The sequence below is a fragment of the Bos mutus genome, chromosome 9, assembly GCF_027580195.1.
Source record: "Bos mutus isolate GX-2022 chromosome 9, NWIPB_WYAK_1.1, whole genome shotgun sequence".
NCBI lineage: Eukaryota > Metazoa > Chordata > Mammalia > Artiodactyla > Bovidae > Bos > Bos mutus.
This window is the reverse complement of record NC_091625.1, coordinates 38,956,390-38,970,314: the sequence shown is the minus strand read 5'-3', so window position 1 is coordinate 38,970,314 and position 13,925 is coordinate 38,956,390. Positions and strand designations below refer to the sequence as shown.

General features: G+C 46.3%; 2 protein-coding genes across 10 annotated transcripts in view; one reads left to right on the top strand and one right to left on the bottom strand.

Moving 5' to 3' along the window:
* The window catches only part of TRAF3IP2 (TRAF3 interacting protein 2), a 45,183-nt gene that overhangs the window by 1,609 nt on the left and 29,649 nt on the right, over nt 1-13,925 (bottom strand). For 3 of the 5 annotated variants that reach the window (XM_005890215.3, XM_005890217.3, XM_070376429.1), the window contains 5 exons: nt 13,602-13,780; nt 11,340-11,428; nt 6,863-6,931; nt 5,685-5,801; nt 1,448-1,522 (listed from right to left, as the gene is read on the bottom strand). In XM_005890215.3, the coding sequence (XP_005890277.1) occupies nt 1,448-1,522; nt 5,685-5,801; nt 6,863-6,931; nt 11,340-11,428; nt 13,602-13,780 (529 nt within the window). The other 2 variants (XM_070376428.1, XM_070376430.1) reach the window with 2 other exon arrangements.
* LOC106700590 (collagen alpha-1(I) chain-like) overlaps nt 1-13,925 on the top strand; it is a 97,648-nt gene that overhangs the window by 65,904 nt on the left and 17,819 nt on the right. The gene's annotated exons all lie outside the window — the stretch shown is intronic.

Here is a 13,925-nt window from a genome sequence, read left to right as displayed (position 1 = left end):
TTATGACGGAGTCAAAATGTAACTATTCTCCAGGCAGTAGCATGCCAAGGGGACAGGTAGACGGGAGCAGTCTGCCCTGAGTGTGGGTAATAAGAGGATTGTTGGAAGAAGTTTAAAAAACATTAACAAAACCAGCTAAAAGTGGGTCTGCTTTTTTCTGTCGCCAAGCTCCAGTAATTCTAAACAATTACTCCCAACACTCCCACCCCCAGCCACATACTGTTGTTGACTCCAGGTACTCTCAAGAGAAGGACTGTTCAATATTTTGGGCATGAAGGGGGAGCAGTCAGGAAAGGCTAAGAAGAGATTGGGTGCTAGAGGGCTAAGTGAGAGCTCACCAGACAGACAAGTCAGGGGAGGGCGCTGCAAGCAGCGAGAACACAAGTGCAAAGACCCAGTAAGCGCGTGGCATGTGGCAGGACACCTGAAACGGCCCACAGTGACCAGGGTGCAGTGTCATCTGTGTGCACAGTGGCAAGGCAGAAAGCTGAGTGGGCAGGCAGAGCCCTCTTCTTAAGGGCCTCGTATGCCATACAAGGAAGATGAACGCGATCTGTAGTCGGTAGGAAACCCACCACAAAACTTATAAGCTGGAGACAGATAGATCAGATCTACATTTCGGATGTTCCTCTTTGATGGCAGAGCAGAGGATGGCTGGTACAGAGTCAAAGTGGACACAGCACAATGAGGAAGGAGATCGTGCACTGAGAGCAGTCAGAGGCTGGGCAAGGGACAGGAGCACGCTGTCGGGCACGTTGTGAACTGGGCCAGCCCAGGGGTCCTGGTCCCATAAACTGGTCCCTCCTTTATCCAGGGCAGGAGTCTCAATGCAGTCCTGACATCCAGGGATACTCCAGGGTAGGGTTGGGCCTGAGCTCAGGGTGCTGGGATCTGGCTCCCAAGACCTTCACTACACAGCTGCCATCACTTCTCCAAGCCTGGCACAGGCTCTCAGATGTTTTTCGTCCCTGTTCTCCAAATCCGCTGGCCTGCCCTTCTAGTGAACACAATCCCTCCTATGAGCCACAGCAAAGTTCCCTTTGGTAACTGTGTAGGTTTAATTCCTGTATTCTACAGCTTTGAGCACTGAGCTATGTTCAACAAAACATTTCCGTGCAACAGCCAGCCAAAAATGCTCACATCTTGACTTTTATGTACAAGAGATAAGAAGTATCAGATGAACAGCCTCTTTTCATCTCATGGGCTAAAAACACAAACTACTTCTTTGTGTGTAATGGCTGTTTGAACAATTAGGACAGCGATGGTCTATCAGATAAAGCTTTAAAATCTTCCTGATTCAGGCTTCTTCACCGAGTGCTACAACTTGTTGATCTTTCTGGCAACACTGCTATCTCGAAGGATTGATAAAGAGCTGACAGGGTTTCCCACTTAAAATCCTGGAGATTTTAAACCAAAGCTGGACTTAAAGACTCGTTTGTTCATTTACCTTCTTGGCATTTGGGAAGAGCACAGGGATGAATCTGAAGTTCATGCTTCCTTGTTTGATGAACTCAATCTGCATCTGGAACAGAACACACTTGAAGGTTTAATTTCAGGACTGAGGACGAGAAATTAATGGTTCTCACCATCATGCAAGCCCACATGGGATTTTTGTTCTGCTTTCTGTCAGTGCCACACACTCCTAATTTTAAGCTGTCCATCACACATCCACGCCTTTTGCCCATTCATCAATCACGTATTGAAAGCCTATTAAGAGTCAAGCTCTGTGTTAGACTTGGGGTTTCAAGGACTAGGATACTTTCCGAGGTGTGCTGAGCTGCCGCACAGCAGTTCACAGAAGCCTGGTGTGCATCTCTTCCCAAGTCTGTGTTCAGTGATTTCACAGTGGTAGTTTGAAGTCAGTCCTGCGAGCGTATTTGTACCATGGAAATGGACAAATGCTACAAATCAGGATTCCCCCTCCTTTTTTTTTTTTTTTCCTGAGGACCAGTTTACCAGGTACCACAGCTATAAAGCCAGCAGCTTACTGAGCAGGCAGAAAGGAAAATTACCGACCACAGTACAGTGTGAAAAGTATGAACAAATTGCTGTGGTAGCCCAACGGGGGCCATCCTTTTCTACATCAGTGGTTTGAAGGAGTTACAAGGGAGGTGTCATTTGGATACTAAAAGCAAAGAAGAATTTGCTCAGGTAGGGAAAATGGAGGGAGGTGGGGGAAGGACGGCTTCAGCAAAGGAAATAGTATATGAGCAAATGTCTGGAGGTGTGAAGGAATGTTTGGGGGCTGGGACTGGTTAGGAATGCAGGGGGCCAGGGAGGGTGAGGGAAGCGAAGCTGGAGGTCAATAAGATGAGCTCCATCTGCCAAGCCTTAGGTTCCCCACACCACTCTGACATAGCAGCGGCCCCCAAAAGATCTAGCTGCCAAGAACTCGATCAAAACCAGAAATTTCAGCATGAGAGGAGTTAAGAGCCTTCCGAATCCTGTGACCAGCACAAAGCTTTCAGTCATCTGATGACAAAGGAGATGAGGAATTACGTGTTCCCAACTATCTCATCTTCCAACTGAATTTTATAACTGAGAAACCTTCACCATGCGTGGGAATAAAAACAAAACCAAGAGGAAAGTGACAGTGGTAACGACTGAAATCACCATAGAAACCCCCTTATAAACACACACACACACACCTTCCAGGAGGTGTTTTCTCAGAATAACCTCCTGTTAAAAATCAGAAGATAATCCCAAAAGCCTATTTTAAAAGGGCGCTAGAGCGGTGGACTTAAAAGCACCAACGAGAGGAAGGGCACAGCGCTTGTAAGATAAACGTGAAGAACTGGACTCAGTCTCTGACTCCCAGGACACTGCATCCTGTAAAATTTTGCTTGTCTACTAGGCTACCCCAGTGACAGCACTTTCATTCTCTCTCATGTTTCCAGAGATAGACCTTCTGGGAAGCTGTTGGCTCTAGAATGCAGTTATTCCGGGGTTTGTTTGACCCCTCTGCCCTGGAGTTTTCTGCTGCTTGGAGGGGACCAGGAGGTCAGCCAGCTGGGCAGAAAGGCACTTTCCTATCTGGCCTCTTCGACCCCTCCACTGATAAGGAAGGGCCTGAGACATTGTTGTTGCAAGAAACGGAGTTTGGAGACAGTCTGGTTCATGGCTGGGCACTGTCAGACAAGCTCCAAGGTTCAGCTGCCTATTACTGCCAGGCGACACCACACACCAGCAGAGCTTGACAGGTTTCCTGGGGAACTGGCAGCGACCTGGGGCCCTCAACACATACACGAGCTGACGGCCGGGGGACTGGCAGTTCCTAGAGATGGAGTGCTTTGGGGCCATGAAGTGCTTTGGCAGACAGTGAAGGGGGATAGCACCTAGAGCCAGCTGTGACCTTTTAGGGCAGAAACAGTACCCCTCTCTGGGCTCCACCCGGGGGCTGCCAGGCTGGGTAAGAATGAAATAAGAGGGATACTCATCTTACTCTCTGACCTCCCCACCTTGCCTTGGCTTTTACTTTGGGTTGATTGTGAGCTCAAGTAAGGGGTCAGCACTTGGTAGAAGAGGAACCAGAGACTCTGAAGAACCAGATGGGGATATCCACGCATCCAGCCTGCCTTTTTCCTATGCTCCTCCTGAGCCACAGGATTTCAGTCCACTTCCCTTGAGTTAAAGCTGCATGTCCTTGCCCCTCCTGACCCCCTGGTGCCCTGTGCTGCTTACTTATTCCATCTGAGCCACTTTTGCTTCCTGTCCCATCTTCCTGTCTTAATCAGGGAACTTTTATGCCCATTCCAGGGGCCTTCCCCGCCTTGTGGAATGTTCAAGCTGAAATGGAGCTTACAAGTTCTAGTCCAGTGAGTTTCAAGCCTTTTTAAGTCTCAGAATCCTTGGTAAACAAGCCCGAGAAAGGCAGACAGCTCTGGGGGAGGTGCCCAGCAGGTATGGGCACAAGGGTGGCTTCACAGGAGAGTGTGACCGTCACAAGCCTAGTCTGGCATCCCAGTCAAGCAGGTGCTGTCTCCTCAAAGGTCAGTATGATCACAGAAAGCAGGGAGGCTGCTTGCCCGTAACACAGTCCGTTTCAAAGCTGGATGATATTTTCAGCCAGAATGTTCTGTCAGATGCTAAGTCTAACTTCCTGTTTGGTTCCTCTGCTGGTTTTAGTTTGACCAGGCCCCCAGAGTTCAGGTGTTGCTGATCTATCATGAACTAGAACCATACCTTCCCTTGACTGAGCATCTGATCTAGGCCTTATGCTCTACAGACTTTATTTCACCTAATCTTCACAACAATACTGTTCAGTTCAGTTCAGTTCAGTCGCTCAGTCATGTCCGACTCTTTGCAACCCCATGAATCACAGCACGCCAGGCCTCCCTGTCCATCACCAACTCCTGGAGTTCACTCAAACTTATGTCCATCGAGTTGGTGATGCCATCCACCCATCTCATCCTCTGTCGTCCCCTTCTCCTCCTGCTCCCAATCCCTCCCAGCATCAGAGTCTTTTCCAATGAGTCAACTTTTCACATGAGGTGGCCAAAGTATTAGAGTTCCAGCTTCAGCATCATTTCTTCCAAAGAAATCCCAGGGCTGATCTCCTTCAGAATGGACTGGTTGGATCTCCTTGCAGTCCAAGGGACTCTCAAGAGTTTTATTCAACACCACAGTTCAAAAGCATAAATTCTTCAGTGCTCAGCTGTCTTCACAGTCCAACTCTCACATTCATACATGACCACTGGAAAAACCATAGCCTTGACTAGACGGACATTTGTTGGCAAAGTAATATCTCTGCTTTTCAATATGTTGTCTAGGTTGGTCATAACTTTCCTTCCAAGGAGTAAGCATCTTTTAATTTCATGGCTGCAATCACCATCTGCAATGATTTTGGAGCCCAGAAAAATAAAGTCTGACACTGTTTCCACTGTTTCCCCATCTATTTCCCATGAAGTGATGGGACCAGATGCCATGATCTTCGTTTTCTGAATGTTGAGCTTTAAGCCAACTTTTTCACTCCTCTTTAGTGACCTATTTTTTGAATAGTAACATGGAAGCACAAAGAGGTTTAATGGTAAAGAATCTTCCTGCAGTACAGGAGAGCTGGGTTTGATCCCTGGGTCAGGAAGATCCCCTGGAGAAGAAAATGGCAACCCACTCCAGTATTCTTTCCTGGAGAATTCCATGGACAGAGGAGCCTGGCAGGCTACCATTCATTGGGTCACAAAGAGTTAGATACAGTGGAGCGACTCACTTTCACTTTCCACGGTCATACACCCGATACAGGAGGAAGGCAGGTTTGAACACGGGCTGCCTGACACTACACTGTGTCCTCTCGGATGTGCTGCTCTGGCTCTCTGAAAAGGCAGAGGACAGAACTGGGCACAGATGCAGGGAGCCTGCTCTCATTACAGCCCTGTCTCCTGCCCTCCCAGGACTTCACATCTGTGGGTAAACAATTAAACCAGCAGAGTTCTGCTTTCCCGAATCTTGAAACTTAGAGATCACAGATTAATCTCCCTGTTACTGAGAAGGAACACGGAGTCCCAGAGGCGTGGGGACTTGCCCCAGGTCCCCAAGGTAGATGGAGCCAGAACCAACACCCGCCTCTCCTGCCTCATTTTTCAACCATCAGCCCCCACCCTCAGTGGGTATCCAGTGAAGGACAGGCTTTCACAGAAGCAGAAGCCCGACTCCGAGGGCTGGCAAGGTGCTGTGGTTTCATCACTCACCATTCGATGAATGTACTTAGTATGTAAGCCATGTTCATCCTCGTCCAGCTGCGACTCAGCGCCTTCCACATCCTGTTTGTATTTGGGGCTGATTGCTACGATTATCATCACTGTCTTCTGTTAATGAGAGGGAGAAAGCATGTTTATGGAAGTGTGGCGTGTGGTCCATTTGGGGAAGGCAGGCTGGAAACCGGCCAGCAAGACTGTGAGCATCTTCTGATATACTGCAGGGTGGAGGGCCGGCCCCCATCCACGGAAAGTGACAGGCGAGGCCCCAACCCAGGCAGACTCCTGGCTCCCCACCCGCTTTCCCCCTCCCCACAGCCCTGTCTCCCACCCCAGCTCCCTTCAAACACAAGAGTCTCTCCTAAATGGACGCGGTTCTGCCCACCATCTTCCACAACCATCACTAATAAAGGTCTAATGAAACCCGGAATGACTAAGTAACTCTGCATTGTGGCAGAGAGGCTCTGCCTCCCTCCAGCAGCGGGATCTAAGCTGTCAGTTACTGCACCCTTGACTGCCCTGCTTGCCGCTGACGCTTAGCCCAGTCGGGAGGAGCAGACCCTTCAGCACAAAGCAAACATCAGGCTGCAGACAAAAGGAAAAGCCTCAAAACCCCAGCCAGCTCAGACTCCGTCCCCCACCGGCTGACGCGGACAGGCTGGCGGCAATCAATTTCTATCTTGTTAAAGCACAACGTGTCCCAGTGGCGGGTATAGATTCTGTCCGTGAAAAACAAATCACAAGGCTGTGAGGGGGCGTCTGGGGTGGGGGGTGGGCGGCGTGCTGCCCTGCCTGTGAGGCTGCCCAGGAAGCCTCTTCAGTCTGATCCTGCAGAACACTTGGTGCTGGCCTCAGATTAAATTGAATTCTGCTGCTCCCTCCCTACTCCCCGCCTTCATTTCCTCCTTCCCTATTCTGGTCAAAAAATTGTTTGCTCTGATTATTATCAACCACCTGTGTCTGGTTCGACAGTTATTTCCTGCCTGTGCATGTCCAGGAGGGTGACCCCATCCTTTCCAGGTCTTTGCACGGCTGCCAACAAGGGAAGCTTTGTTGGGACTTGGTCAGCTTTGGCCGTGGTGGGTATGCCAGTGCTTCTTTCATAAAATAACTCCACAAGCTAATTGTCTTTCTCACCAGCAAACAAGCTCAGAATTTTGGAATGTACTTACATCCCTAAGGTAGCGTTCCATCCACTTAATGATATCAATGCCTCGGATTCTATCTTCAAATATGTCAATCTACAAGAAAAAAAAGATGTGGAAAGTGGCTCTTAATGAGAAGCTCTGTCTAGATGCAAAGCAAGAGAAAGCACAAGAGGCTGTATACATTTAAGGCTGAAAAAGTCACTAATGTGTTTTTGCAAAGAAGAGCCTGAAAGTCTAAAAATCAAGATGTAGTTTTCTTAAAATGTTTCCTATTTCAAGATTAGTAGGCATTTGAGTATTTAATATTAGTAATTATGTTTTAAAAATTTGAGAGACATAGTAGACCATCAAGTTGGATGTAAGCCAGCAACATATGCGTTATATATATACACAAAACATATGCACATATATATGTGTGTGTATATATATATATATATATCTGTAATTTGAAGGCAAACATGATTCTGGAGGATTTTAATGGATGTGTTGTATGCAAGTACTGAGATACAATATGGCACTTTGCTTGCATTAGCCAGGTCATTATTATGGTATTATATCCAGTTTTGACCTATATATTTAAAAAGGATTGTGTGAAACTTGAAGCAAATCCAAGAAACAGTCACAAAAACAATTATTGAGATAGGGGGGAAAGGTTTATGATGAAAGTTGGGAAGTAGAACTCTTGGGCCTTGAAAAGACTGGTATTAAATATCAAATTTTTGAAGGGGAGAAAAACCAGTTATTTTCCATTTTACAGAAGCCCAAACAAGCCCTTTCTTGGGCTCAGGCTTGTCCTGCAGCCAGAGAGGAGTGTGTGTCTGCACAAGGTGCTCCTGATTGGAAGATGGATTGTGTACAGGGATGGTGATGCAGGGAGAGAGTCCCGAAGAGGGGTGATCTGATTCAGCCCCACTGCTCCCACGTCAGTTGTCCTCAGCGTCATGCTGCTGTTTAGGGCCAGTCAAGTTCCAGCCATTCAGCAAGCTTTCCATGCGTCCATGATCCAGTGTCACGTCTTTTCCCCACACATGTCCCATCTATTCTACTCTCCACATTTGCGCTCCCTGCGCCATAAAAGCACAGTGCAAGCCCCCCTCTCTGTGAATCCTCCCCACACACTGCCTTTCTCCTCCTCCCCTTAATGAACTCTACCCCACTGTGACTACTGATGGTACTGGACAATGAACACATTATTAGGGCATTCTTTCATTTACTGAATGTCTCAAGGATGCCTGGCTTATCTCCTGAGCCAGGTTCTAAGCTTCCTATGGAACAAGATCCTGTTCTACACCAAACTCAGATACATATAGAATATGAATTCAGAACATGTATTTTTAAACTGATGGAACATAAAAGATGGAATGGCTTTCCTTTTGGTTTGGATGATTCCTGCTTTAAAATGTTCAATGGCCAATGACTACATTAGGTAACCTTGAGAGAGGCTTTCCAGTTCTCTGAGACTGCATCAGTTATCCATTTCTGTTTTATGAGAGAGAAGCAATGTATGTCAGGGCTGACAAGAGACGGGCAGCGTGGCTTTCCTCTTTCCACTTGGAAGACTTTGAAAATGTTCCCGAAGTTCTCTAAGTCTTACTATTTTCATTTGTAGTATGTGGTTAATAAACCTACTTCCCAGAGTGCTTGTGAGGATTATAATGAGTTAGAGTGGGAAAGGCATATCATAATGCCAGGCATAAATAAGTCCTCAGTAAATGGTCATTCTTCTTATTATCCCAGCACCTCGATTCTTCCTTGCTATGGAGGTAGACATTCTGGAAGGAACAGTGTGCTGGAGGCCTTCCACTGGTCCCTCCAGACATCTACTAGGATATACAGCTTCTGTCAGGCCAACTTTTCCACCCAGCTACTGTTATGAGCTGAATCGTGTCCCTCCAAATTCATGTTTCAATATATGTCTTAACCCCTTGTGTCCCAGACTATGACTGTATTTGGATATAGGGCTTTTAAAAGGTGACTAAAGTAAAAGGGGTCTCGTAGGTGGGCCCTGATGCAGCATGACTGGTGTCCTTATAAGAGGAGACTATAACGAAAGACCAGAGGAAAGACCAGGGGAAGACAGAGGGAGAAGACGGTCCTCTACAAGACAAGGAAGAGATTTCAGAATGAAACCAACCCTGCTGAAACCTTGATCTTATACTATGAGCCTCCACAACTGAGGAAATAAAGGACAGTTTAGGCTCCCTAATGGCACCCCACTCCACTACTCTTGCCTGGAAAATCCCATGGACGGAGGAGCCTGGAAGGCTGCAGTCCATGGGGTCACTGAGGGTCGGACACGACTGAGCGACTTCACTTTCACTTTTCACTTTCATGCATTGGAGAAGGAAATGGCAACCCACTCCAGTGTTCTTGCCTGGAGAATCCCAGGGATGGGGGAGCCTGGGGGCTGCCGTCTATGGGGTCGCCCAGAGTCAGACACGACTGAAGTGACTTAGCAGCAGCAGCAGCAGCAGCAGCCTGTGGTACTCTGTGGCAGACCCGGCAAACCAATATAGTGCCCCCTTTAGGTTGTAGGAGTCACTGGTCCCTTGCCTTTTTAGGCCTCAGGGTGGTAGACTCTCCTTGCTTTTGCTAGTCCTGGGATATTGCACTATTCATTCTCTATGGGTTTCCTCGACTCACCTAGAACTTCGAAAATGATCCATTTATTAAATTACCCATTAAATTAATTTTTATCCACTAAGGGGATCTTGATGTAGCGATACAATAACTTAGCTATCCAGGATGAGGCTCTGGGATTTTACCACAAGCTTTAAGGACTTCCCTGGTGGCTCGGATGGTAAAGAATCCACCTGCAATGCAGGAGACCTGGGTTCGATCCCTGGATTGGGAAGATGCCCTGGAGAAGGAAATGGCAACCCACTCCAGTATTCTTGCCTGGAAAATTCCATTCCCAGAGGACTTTGGTGGGTTATAGTTCACAGGGTCACAAAGAGTCCGACATGACTGAACAACTCACACTTTCACTTTTCACTTCATAATGATGAGGATTAGGGTTTAGGGACAAATTTAAATTGGGCCTAAGCAGCCCCTAATTGTTAAGGTCATAAAAACCTGTCCTCTTCTCTGGGGCAATCAGTATGCTTATGTGGAAAGGACTAAAATAAGATCTTTTCTACAATGTTGGCCTTATGTCCTATAATTTGATTTTATATGACTTGCCCCAGTGTTTCTTATCCCAGAAACGAGAAATTGAAATGCTGATCTGTATATATTCATATATCTATATAGTCATGAAGTTGGGGTGTAGAGTGTATACTTGTAAAAATTTTTGTATACTTCCATTTAAAAATAATTACAGACTAAAGAAATATTTGAATAAAACTCCTGTTAGAAATGCTAAATAATCCTTAAAATGGACATTTAGTTACTAAGTATTCTTTCTTTATTCTTCAACATTTGTATTTGTAGATATTTCCCTTAATTTTTCACTACTCTTTAGCATCCACTGTCACTAAATACACAGAGGAGGCCTCGGGGAAGGAAGAGAAGTGATATCAGTGTTTGAGGAAAGCCAGTCCTCCGAGTAGCCTCCTGTGGTATTCTATTTATCCTAAGGAAGACTTACATGGGTGTAAGCTGTGCTTTTCCAAGGCACTGTAGGGCACTTGAAGAGTGTGTGCTTCCTGAAATTTCTTGGCCTATGATCACAGTGGACTGCAGGGCTGGGGTGTCTACCTTCCTGAACTAGCCTAGACCAACAGAGAACCCGGCCCTGGGTTGCAGAACCTGGCTCCCTGTTTAGAATTGTCGGTGCTGGACTGCCAGCTGTGCACAGTGGGGTGGGGGGCCCCAGGCTGCCGGGCTTCCACCTCAAACCATGCAACCCAGTGCAGAATGCAAGGATCTTGTCAAATGAGCAGGTGACCTGGTGAGCCTCCTGCACCGCAAGAAGCACAACCAAAGTGACATGATTGGTGAGGAAGGGCAAAGGTGCCAAGTGCAGTGAGAGCCCGGCTTTCCTTTAGGCTGAGCACCAGCTGCATGCATGCTGGGCATCAACACCGTGCTAGCTGTTCAGAGGCACTTGTTTGTTGCTGCTGCTTAGTTACTTCTGTTGTGTCCGACTCCGTGCGACCCCATGGACTGTAGCCCACCAGGCTCCTCTGTCCATGGGATTGTCCAGGCAAGAATGCTGGAGTGGGTTGCCATGCCCTCCTCCGGGGGATCTTCCCATCCCAGGGATTGAACCCTGGCCTCCTGCATTGCAGGCAGATTCTTTGCTGTCTGAGCCACCAGGGAAGTCCTCAGAGGCACTTGGGGTCACTCAAAAGGCATGCAAGAAAAACATGTTGGAGAGTTTGGATAGTTTGAATTCTAGAAAACAATTACCTAAACCCATAAGCATTTGGGTCATGATCACATAAATCAAATAATAGAGTTTAAGCCATCAACAACTTTTGACACGTTTCTCTTATTTTTTTTGTTTTCATTATACTCACTTTAATTGTTTAGTCTTCTCTTTGGATAAAATACTTACCGCAGTTTGGAAGCCGTTTACCAACAAAAAGTTCACAAATTTTACCACCTCCATGGCTGTGTCCATAGAATAAGTGATAAAGACTTTCCCTAAAGAGAGATTTTTGTCAATTATTAGAAACTAGTCAAATCATTCCACTCTAAACAACACTTGCAAATCGCATGCAGTGTCTTTTGGCCTTTTAGAACAGTGAAGGGACTCCTCAGAATGAGGGGGCGGTCTCAGGGCTTATGTCTGCAGCAGAGTGAACTGTCCTCAGACATAGATCTACAGGCCCAAAGGGGCAGGGGGTCCATCCCAGGGTGTGCAGACTGCTCAGGGTGCATCAGAGAGAGTGCTGGCAGGCTGAGAGAAGCAGAGGAGGTCTTCTGAAAAACCACATGATGCATTAACAACAACAAAAAAAATCCACCATCCAGAATCTGTGGGGCCTTAAGGTTAGGCCACCCCGGGTATATGAGACGCACTTGGCACTGTGCCCAAGAAAATACTCTCACAGCAGGCCTGGAAGTTGAGCCCTGCTAAGAGGCCACCCAGCCGTGTCCTCTTTTGATCTCATGATGTGATGCTCTCTGCTATCCTGAACTTGATGAGAGCAAGTGAGGGGAGGGAGAAAGTGGTTCTCCACCACCTTCTTCCCCTCACTACTTATTGGTCGGGGACTGGCAAGGAAGTTAGAGTAGACTAAAGGGCAGCTCAGAAATGTTATTAAGAACTTCAGTAGCTTGAAGCAGAGACCCTGCCTCTGGGCAGTCCAGCATCACTGACTCCCTTACTTGTCCATGAGTCAGTCTAGAGCTGCAGATGGCATTGTGCCCACAAGCTTAACCCAGTCAGGATAAGAACCAATGTTCTCCCAGGCTAATGTCTTGGGTAAATTATCTGGCTAGCGTGTTAATGTAGTAGATGAATAATCTCTCTCTGTTGGCATTTAGTCTGAAATCAACTGGCTGCATCTCAAGGAAGCTCTGGGGCAGAGGGTGGAGAAGACAGTGGGGGCGGGGTTGGAGGGAACCCACTTACTACGCTTGAAAGTGTTAGTTGCTCAGTCGTGTCCAACTCTTTGCAACCCCATGCACTGTAGCACACCAGGCTCCTGTACTCATGGAATTCTCCAGGTAAGAATACTGGAGTGAGTAGCCATTCCGTCCTCCAGGGGACCTAGGCTCTTGTTTTTGAAGCACCTCTCTCAAATGAGAGGATGTTCAGTGGTCATATTGACTCATTTAAGCAGCCAGGCATATTGATGGCACTCAATATATTTTATTCTCAACACATAATATTCAACCAATTCCTCTGTAAGAATTTTAGGACTCCCTTTATAGGTTATGGTAAAATTAATACGCTCTATACACTGATATCCAGACTATATCCCAACATTATCTGTTCTCCAGAAATGCTCAAAATTTAAATGTATAAGATTTTAAGATTAAAACAAAATTTTTTAAATAAAAAACAATTGTCATAGAAATCTTTCAGAGCCTTAAATGACTAAAGAATATTGATTCCCCAGTTGGAATTAACAAATGCAAAGGGCTTAATTTTAAGTTTAGTTCAAAGCAGTACCTAGATTTGGAAAGGGCTTATTGGAATTATGGCAAGCACAACAGAATAAAACAATTTCATAAGGGGTGACTGTTTTCTTAAGATTTCTGGAACTTACAGTCCTGACTGACCTTCATATGAGAACATTTTGGTGATATTTCAACATTTCTGGTTCTGGCTGCAAAATGTGGAAAAAGCATCATCACCTGACACTTAGTCGAATGTTTCTTTAAATAAAAGGCTTAGTTTGCATTTGGTTGTACAGCAGCATGGAGAATGTGAGACTGGTTTTTCCAAACACGATTGCTCATTCCTACAGGAAATGACCTCCTTCTTGAAGGCTGCTGCTAATTTATGGTGAGACACTAGGTCCCTGGCCAATACCACATGGACATCCAATCAATTTATCCAGGGACAAGTCCACTCAAGAGAATCATTTAGAAGAGGGAGAAAGCATGGGGGTTATTTGTTGTTGCAGTACAGTTGTAGAAAATCTAGTGGTAAGCACTTTGGGAGTATTGCAGGTGGTGTCAGAATCACTACAAACACTCACACAAAATCCTGGTTAGTTTTTAAACAAAAAGCAAAAAAGGATATTTCATTTCACTGTGGAGTATGTGAGAAATATCCAAGATTATAGATGAAGAATCATCAAGTACTCTCAAAGTGTAAGACGTGACCAAGAAGGAGGAAAAAACCACATTGCAAACAACTTACGCAATTCTTCTGGCAAATTGCTTGTTTTCAGAGTTCCTCTGGCTAGAGGGTGACTCGGGGGTCTGGGGACAGCAGCTGGCGATGGAGCCTGGGGATCCTGTGGCCTCAGCTCGGCAGGACACTCCAAGGACCCCTCAGGAGCACCACCTCTATTAGGTGGTTGGTTATACAGCTGATCCCTGGAAAGGAATACATTCACAGTAAATGTTCATGTTGCATAAAGGCAAACCTAGAGGGACAGAAAGCCTTTAATGACTGTGGGTAATACCAGTGAGCTATCTTTCTTCTGCCTCCATTTCTTTTCTGAGCCAGAAGGACAAAGAT